This window comes from Chelon labrosus (assembly GCF_963514085.1).
Source record: "Chelon labrosus genome assembly, chromosome: 21".
In the NCBI taxonomy this organism is placed as follows: Eukaryota; Metazoa; Chordata; class Actinopteri; order Mugiliformes; family Mugilidae; genus Chelon; species Chelon labrosus.
Genome location: NC_140354.1, coordinates 24,088,224 through 24,096,952, shown reverse-complemented (window position 1 = coordinate 24,096,952; position 8,729 = coordinate 24,088,224). Strand labels below are relative to the sequence as shown.

At 46.9% G+C, this 8,729-nt stretch overlaps 1 protein-coding gene across 1 annotated transcript; it reads left to right on the top strand.

The window, feature by feature from the left end:
* The first annotated feature begins 577 nt into the window (after positions 1 to 577).
* On the top strand, positions 578 to 8,721 carry hapstr1a (HUWE1 associated protein modifying stress responses a). Its single transcript, XM_084571549.1, has 5 exons — positions 578 to 1,688; positions 2,801 to 2,881; positions 5,263 to 5,330; positions 5,419 to 5,629; positions 6,994 to 8,721. The coding sequence occupies exons 1-5, from the start codon at positions 1,493 to 1,495 to the stop codon at positions 7,305 to 7,307; spliced, it is 870 nt and encodes a 289-aa protein (XP_084427675.1). The 5' UTR covers positions 578 to 1,492; the 3' UTR covers positions 7,308 to 8,721.
* The last annotated feature ends 8 nt before the right edge of the window (positions 8,722 to 8,729 follow it).

Below are 8,729 nucleotides of genomic sequence, written 5' to 3'. Positions count from 1 at the left end.
CAAATCATAATATTCTAACGTGTGTCACCACGTAAATCAAACAACAAACCGTTATTTTTATCCAAAATATGAACCCCACGAAAATAAACAAAGCTTAAAAAACAACATCCAATAACCAAGACAACAGATAATAAACATACCAGAAAGATAACTGCTTTAATGCAGTTTTACTATTTTATGCATTTTATTATTCATTTAAAATGTATATATTCTAGTTTTAAATAGAATATATATTATTATTTTTATTTTTTTTATTTAATTAGCACTATAAACCAACAAAGAACAATAAAAACAGTCTAAAAGCAACCATAAAAACCACAGAGCAAAATCAGTATTAATAAAAATATAAATATTCTGAAAGGTATTTAAGGAAAACATGGATGTAGGATTTGTTTTCAGGGCGGCAGCATTTAAATAGGCTTTTAGGATTTTTTGTATGACAACACAGATGAAAAATATTGTATTATGTAAACTGTATATTATATTTTTATAATTAAATTAGATTAATTTACCGGAAATAAACTTTACTTTATTAATAATATTTAAGAAATTGCCCACATGCAGAAAATATGTTATTTTATATTGTAAAAAAATTAATAAAAATAATAACTTTAACTTTACTCTGTGTTGAAACGTATCAGCTGTTCACATGGTATTATCAGAGCTCAGGACAAGCTGCATCCTCATGGATTGTTCCTCCATCGAGCCAGTGTCCATCATGTTAGTGACACAGCAGGTGGTCTGTGTCTGCAGTGCTGAGAGTCTGAACAGGTGAAACAGCTTCATCCAGTGGACAAACAGCAGACCTGCACCCGGAGACACGAGTGGGGCTTTCAGCATCACTCTCTATGTAATTCATTTTAATTTGAATTTCAAACAATATCAAGAAACCATTTGAAATATATTTAAATTCGGAAATATATATGACATAAATATATTTAATTAAAAACATTTTTACATCGTTTTCAATGTGTCATTTAAATTATATGAAAATTTTTTTGAATTAAAATACATAATAATATCAACCGAATAACATAATATAATCTGATTTCTTTTTTAGTGTTTTGTTTTAATAATATTAATATTCGCACTCTCTTGCAATCTTTAGTAAATGGGAATTTTCTTTTAGTCTTTTGTGTCATGCTGTGACAGACGTGTCTCTGAGCCAATCAAATGCTGTGAAATGACCTAAAGCCCACCCTGCGGTGTTTAACTGACCAATTATCGTTGAGAACTGGAGTAGTGGGCGGGGCGAAGTGCATAACAGGGTAGTCTGTGTTGTATATATGTCGACGTCGGCTACTGGGAAAAATAGTTAGCTAGGCTTGTCTTCAAAGATGGCAGTAGTTGGTAGAAGAGCCAAATTGTAGTGCGAAATAGGAATAAAACCGATCAGTATTCATGAAATTTCTCACATAACTCTTTGTACAGTGCCCGTATAGCCATCGTTTAAACATTAAAATCGAATTTCCCTCGAGTTCTGGTGCATTAAATGGAGGAGAAGAAGGAAGACGGAGACCCGGAGATACAGGAACACGGACCCGAGCACTGGTTCTCAAAATGGGAGCGGCAGTGTTTGGCCGAAGCGGAGCAGAGGGAGCCGAGCGAGGAGGAGGCGGACAACGACCAGGATAAACTGTGGCATCTGTTCCAGAACTCGGCCACCGCCGTAGCACAGTTATACAAAGGTAGGGCCAGCGCTGTCCGTCCAGCGACACACAGCCAGCCGTTACAGCCGCGGCTGGTCGGTTAGCCACCTAGCTCCGGGTCTGGCTGGTCGGTTAGCCACCTAGCTCCGGGTCTGGCTGGTCGGTTAGCCGCCTAGCTCCGGGTCTGGCTGGTCGGTTAGCCGCCTAGCTCCGGGTCTGGCTGGTCGGTTAGCCGCCTAGCTCCGGCTCTGGCTGGTCGGTTAGCCGCCTAGCTCCGGCTCTGGCTGAACTAACGTTAGCCTCACCTTCAGTTAAATGCTCACTAGCTAGTTAGCAAACTCGCTGGCTGGGTTAGGGAACATTTACAGGTGATTTTGCAATGCTAAATGTAGCTAGCTTGTGTTAGCTAGTTACCAAAAAAAAATGCTATAAACTCAAATTGAGTGTTTGTAATGTTAAAAGATTAATTTATTTTACTAAACAACAGCATCTGGACTGAGTGACAGCAGTAAAGCAGCCCCAGTCAGAGTGAACACTTAGCCGATCAGCTAGCTTGTTGACAGTAAGTTAGACAGCAGCGGAAAGCTAACGTTAGCCAGGCTAGTTACAAAATGGCGATGGTAACAACAATCGTAGCTACGCGACATTCCCAGATGACAGTCTCTCGTATACTGACTGTGTTAACATCTGTTACACTGAGGGGCCTTTTAAAGAGTCGTTTAATGTATAAAGTCAGCTGATAACTCCTTGTTTTAGTCGGCAGATCCTCTCCTGAGTGTTTAGTAACGTTAGCCAGCGTTATAAGCACAAGATGGCGAAGATAATATTGGTTCGCTGTGGAATTATTGGCTTGTCTACAATCTGCTGTGGTCTCCTCGGTCCTGACAGAGTCTAACGTGTCCACCCGCTGTTTGTCTCATCACGGCGGACTTTGTTGGACATGTATGTTGGACTCGGCTCTGCAACTTTCCTGCTGAGAGGGCATTAAAGTTGGTGTGTCTGCTGACAGTTATTTTTATGCCAAAGCCTGTCCCTGCAATTGTAGATGCAAGACAAGATGGCGAAGGAGAATGAGGGAGGGAGGGAGGGAGCTTGCTTTACAACTATATCCATATGTCAGATATCCAAACATGTGTTGTTTCCTCCCACAGACAGAGTGTGCCATCAGCAGGGTCTGTCGCTGTGGGTGCCATTTCAGAACGCTGCCACCGCCGTCACCAACCTTTACAAAGGTACCGCTCCTCATCCCTCTCCTCACACGCCGCACGTCTCTGCACCTGTAAATGTACACATGTGTTTATAGAGCGGCTCATTATCAGCCCTGACAGCTCTGTATTGATCAGTCTGTCACAAGGCCTCCAGGTGTCTGTGAAAGACATGAAACACTGTGTAGTGTTGAGCAGTAGCTCCCTGGAAGTCATCTGTTGGTGGTTTAATGTTTGTTTTATTAAAAAATTATATGAGACAGATGCACTCAATAGGGATGTCCTGATCGGTATCAGGGCGGATCCAGGTGTTTAGCCAAGTCTGATCTTTTATATTAGCGCCAAAGCAGAGAACCATCAAAGAACCAGAACTAGAACCCAGTAACTAGTGTAACGTGGATGTGTGGTGAGGTGGTAGTAGTTGATCATCTAAACAGAATCCATGGAGTCCACTCAGTCAAAGGCTGCACCCAAACAACAACAACAAACACTGAACGTTTAAAAGAAGAGAAAAGTTTCCTGGAGACAGCGTCAAGGAGAAACATCTTCCAGAGAGGGTTAGGGAGTTTATGGCAGCGTTGGATGACCAGAACATTTCTGGAGTAGAGAACACAAGGTACCAGCTACCCTCTCCACACTACATTAACTTTGACTGAAAGATTTATTGGACTGAATCCAGTCCACTCTAGGAGAAGACAAGGAAGACAAGGACAGACTTTAGGAAGCTACAGGAGACCAACTCTAGGAGAAGACAAGGAAGACAAGGACAGACTTTAGGAAGCTACAGGAGACCAACTCTAGGAGAAGACAAGGAAGACAAGGACAGACTTTAGGACGCTACAGGAGACCAACTCTAGGAGAAGACAAGGAAGACAAGGACAGACTTTAGGAAGCTACAGGAGACCAACTCTAGGAGAAGACAAGGACAGACTTTAGGAAGCTACAGGAGACCAACTCTAGGAGAAGACAAGGAAGACAAGGACAGACTTTAGGAAGCTACAGGAGACCAACTCTAGGAGAAGACAAGGAAGACAAGGACAGACTTTAGGAAGACACAGGAGACCAACTCTAGGAGAAGACAAGGAAGACAAGGACAGACTTTAGGACGCTACAGGAGACCAACTCTAGGAGAAGACAAGGAAGACAAGGACAGACTTTAGGAAGCTACAGGAGACCAACTCTAGGAGAAGACAAGGAAGACAAGGACAGACTTTAGGAAGCTACAGGAGACCAACTCTAGGAGAAGACAAGGAAGACAAGGACAGACTTTAGGAAGCTACAGGAGACCAACTCTAGGAGAAGACAAGGAAGACAAGGACAGACTTTAGGAAGACACAGGAGACCAACTCTAGGAGAAGACAAGGAAGACAAGGACAGACTTTAGGAAGCTACAGGAGACCAACTCTAGGAGAAGACAAGGAAGACAAGGACAGACTTTAGGACGCTACAGGAGACCAACTCTAGGAGAAGACAAGGAAGACAAGGACAGACTTTAGGAAGCTACAGGAGACCAACTCTAGGAGAAGACAAGGAAGACAAGGACAGACTTTAGGAAGACACAGGAGACCAACTCTAGGAGAAGACAAGGAAGACAAGGACAGACTTTAGGAAGCTACAGGAGACCAACTCTAGGAGAAGACAAGGAAGACAAGGACAGACTTTAGGAAGACACAGGAGACCAACTCTAGGAGAAGACAAGGAAGACAAGGACAGACTTTAGGACGCTACAGGAGACCAACTCTAGGAGAAGACAAGGAAGACAAGGACAGACTTTAGGAAGCTACAGGAGACCAACTCTAGGAGAAGACAAGGAAGACAAGGACAGACTTTAGGACGCTACAGGAGACCACCTCTAGGAGAAGACAAGGAAGACAAGGACAGACTTTAGGACGCTACAGGAGACCACCTCTAGGAGAAGACAAGGACAGACTTTAGGAAGCTACAAGAGACCAACTCTAGGAGAAGACAAGGACAGACTTTAGGAAGACACAGGAGACCAACTCTAGGAGAAGACAAGGACAGACTTTAGGAAGCTACAGGAGACCAACTCTAGGAGAAGACAAGGAAGACAAGGACAGACTTTAGGACGACACAGGAGACCAACTCTAGGAGAAGACGAGGAAGACAAGGACAGACTTTAGGAAGACACAGGAGACCACCTCTAGGAGAGGACAAGGAAGACAAGGACAGACTTTAGGAAGCTACAGGAGACCACCTCTAGGAGAGGACAAGGAAGACAAGGACAGACTTTAGGAAGCTACAGGAGACCACCTCTAGGACATTTAGGACCAGAGAGGGACTCTGGCATCTGATCAGGACATCCCTACTATTTAAAACACCACTCATGGTTTTATCATCTAAGAACGTGATCATAGATGTTATTTTAACGCCGTCTTCCACCGCCACAGAGAGCGTAGATGCTCACCAGAGAAGCTTCGACCGGGGCATCCAGATCGGCCACCAGCGCCGTAATAAGGTGAGGTTTGTTGTCACGTTGCGTCGTCTCACATTGACGCTACAACAGTGTTGTCTGATACCGTCCTACGTTTGCTTACTGCTCTCAGGACATGTTGGCCTGGGTGAAGAAGCGCCGGAGAACCATCCGCAGGGAGGATCTCATCAGTTTTCTGTGCGGCAAAGCGCCGCCACATAGGAGCAGCAGGGCCAACACCCGGCTGGCCATGGTGGCCCCCAGCCGGGCTAATTCACCGGCTGAGACCGGCTCCTCCGTGGAAGCAGACCTGCAGCCCTTCAGGGAGGCCATAGCACTACATGGTGAGCAGCTGATGGAGGACCAGAGGTGCTCATGTTCTCTAGAGTCTGGAGGTTATTGCTCTACACCTTTAAACGTGTTGACAGCAGTAAACACGGTGTCGTTCGTGCGAGAGCGTGATAGCATGCTGTCCTTCACAGATAAGAGCCCTGCAGTGTGTACACATCGGCTCACAGCAGAGGAGGGCCTCTCTCTTTCTGTTTGAGACTAAACGAAGCCACGTTGACTTTAAAAGTCCAGGAGCAGCTGTTTGTTTCTAATTCAGTCGTAGCGCTAATAAATATTCAGCTCTTTACATGTTTAGGGGCCAGTTTTAGGGTCTACCTGAGGTTAGGTGGATCATGTTAGGGCTCTGGTTCAGGTTACACTCTGTCACTGCATAGCTTCACTCTCAGCAAATCACTTTCACTTCTGTTATTTACAAACTGATCTGAAGCACAAAGAGTCTTCTGATATTTAGTTCAATGATTTAATCTGTTGGATTAAAGGTCGATCCGTCACAGAGAGTTTACTGACGTTAAGAAGTTTAGATAGAAACAAACAGAGAAATAAAAGCTGCAGCCGTGACGGATGACGTCCTGCCACAAGTCTGTTTACAGCTCAGACTCTTTCTCAACCACACTTCATCTAAAGAGGAGTAAACTACGCCTCTGGTCCTCCACAGGACAGACGTTAGTTTAGGGCCGGGACTCAGGACGGGGTTCTTTAGGACGTCTTTGGTTCCAGAGGTTTGTGGCGTCTTCTCAACCCTCTGCCTCTAGTTTCTCATCTTTCATGTGTCTCACCGTGCAGCTGCTTTCCTACGTCTTCCTGTTCTTCTGTTGTTTGAAGAAATTCTGACTATAACACAAAAGTAATAAAATGGTAAACTGGCACAAAATAATACTGAATTAGAAACAAGATAATAAAGTAAATGAACATGTAGTTGCTCTGGTTTAACTCTAACTCTTTAATTCTCATATTTGATGAGAAATAAAAAGGCTCATTACAACGATATCACTTAACGACACAACGTTAGCAGCTTTGAACCTAGAGGAATTAATTTTTATAACCAGTTAAAAATAAATGGACAGAAACACATCTGACCTGAAAGACGAGAAACTAGAGAGAACGATGGAGGACGAACATGAACCTGTGGAGTCAGTGACGTCGTTAGTTTGGAGAGAATCGACTGGATCAGCTCCACGTCTGTGTCTGTTCTTTAAGACGGGTAGATGACGGCGTCTTCTCTCTGTCCTCTATAAAGTATAGTCCACGCTGCAGCCAATCAGAGACGAGGGACAGCCCAGGGCTGACAGCAGTCCACCACTAGGGGGCGGTATCACAGTAACCTACAGTCTATTGAAGCCTGTGTCTGGTCCTGCAGGTCTGAGCGGCGCCATGGCGAGCATCAGCGTCCGCTCCGGGGCGCCGGGCTCTCCCACGCATGTGAGCGGCAGCAGCAGCGGCGGCGGCGCCGGCGGAGGCGCCTCCTCGGCCCCGGGGCCCGTGTGTCGCAGCCGGCGTAACGGGCTCCAGGACGTCGACCTGAACACTTTCATTTCAGAGGAGATGGCGCTGCACCTGGACTCCACAGGCTCCGCCTCCGCCGGAGGGGGAGGGGCCAGGAAACGAAACTCCGCCCAGTGCAGTGACGTCATCACGGACTCCCCCACGCACAAACGCAACAGGATGATCTGACACTGCCTCCCTGAGGAGGGCTGTGGGGGCGGGGCTAGTGTGGGACAGGTGTTGACATCTGCCTGGGCTGAAATAAAGGCGGCTCTCAGAAGGAGTCCTGGTCTTTGTCTCTTTTCCACCGCGTTTATCACGAGTCAGAGCGATGGACAACGGCGCCGAGGACACCCAGCTGACACCCAGCTGACGGCCGGACGTGCCGGACGCTGCTCGACGAGTAAAAGACTCCCCCATCCTCCCCCAACCTCCCCCATCCTCACCCGCCACCTTAATCAGGAAGTGAGGGCCACGATCAAACCGATGGATTCAGCTGCATCAGAGACTCGGCCGCCGTCGTCTCGTCATCCACGCCGCCGCAGCCCCGTTCATCCCCATCTTCCTCCACTCTGTGTTCTTGTTCAGGACGTCCCGTCTGCAGCTCCTCGGAGCCTGAACGCTGGTTGATGAGCTGCGATAAGGATTTTTTTTTTTTGCACTTCGCTTTCACCTCGAACTCATGCAAACAAATCGGCTCTTCCGTTGTGTTCCAGCTCGTGGCCCGGTCCAGACCTGGACTGGACGGTCCTGACCTGGACTGGACGGTCCAGACCTGGACTGGACGGTCCTGGGCGGTCCGGTCTAGTCCTGGACGGGCCCGCTCTGGGCTCTGGGCTCTGGGCTCTGGGCTGTGCTGAAGTATTGGATCATGTTGTGTTTGTGCTGCTGGAAGATAATCAGTGACTCAGAGTCGAGGTGTTGAGCTGTCTGTTAGTAAGGGCTGTGCATTAATAAAGGGTGGAGGGATACATTCTCATAAAGTAGTTCCTCCTCCTCCATCCGTTGGTCAGGGAGCAGAGCGGATGTTGGAGCTCGTTCATGTGGAGTTTGCCCGGTCCTGGCCCTGGTCCTGGTCCTGGTCCTGGCCCTGGCCTGGTCCTGGCCCTGGCCCGGTCTTGGTCCTGGTCCTGGCCCGGTCCTGGTCCGGCTCTGGCCCTGGTCCTGGCCCGGTCCCGGCCCGGCCTGGCCCGGTCCTGGCCCGGCCCAGCTCTGTTTCCTGCTCCGTCTCTGCTTTAACCTCCGTTACGTTTTGGTCTCAGATTTCATTTCTTCCTCCGGCGGCAGGCTGAGCTCAGTGGAGGTTCATGCATGTGTTCAGATTAGGTTCCTCTTCCTGACTCACTGTTCTGTGTCTAACACTCCACAAAGTGAACCGGGCCGAGGTTCGGTTCTGTTCGTCGGCTGACCTCCATCTTCAGCTCCTTCTCAGTTTTTGTTCCAAACAGCTGATTGTGGAGCTGACGCCATCGTCAGCTGTTTCCTCTTTGTTTAAAAAAATAATAATAATAATAATAAATGGCTAATCTATATACTTAACATTTAATTGTTGGTATGATATATGTGGTTCACATTGTACAAGAAATAAAACCATTGAATTACAGTTTGGAT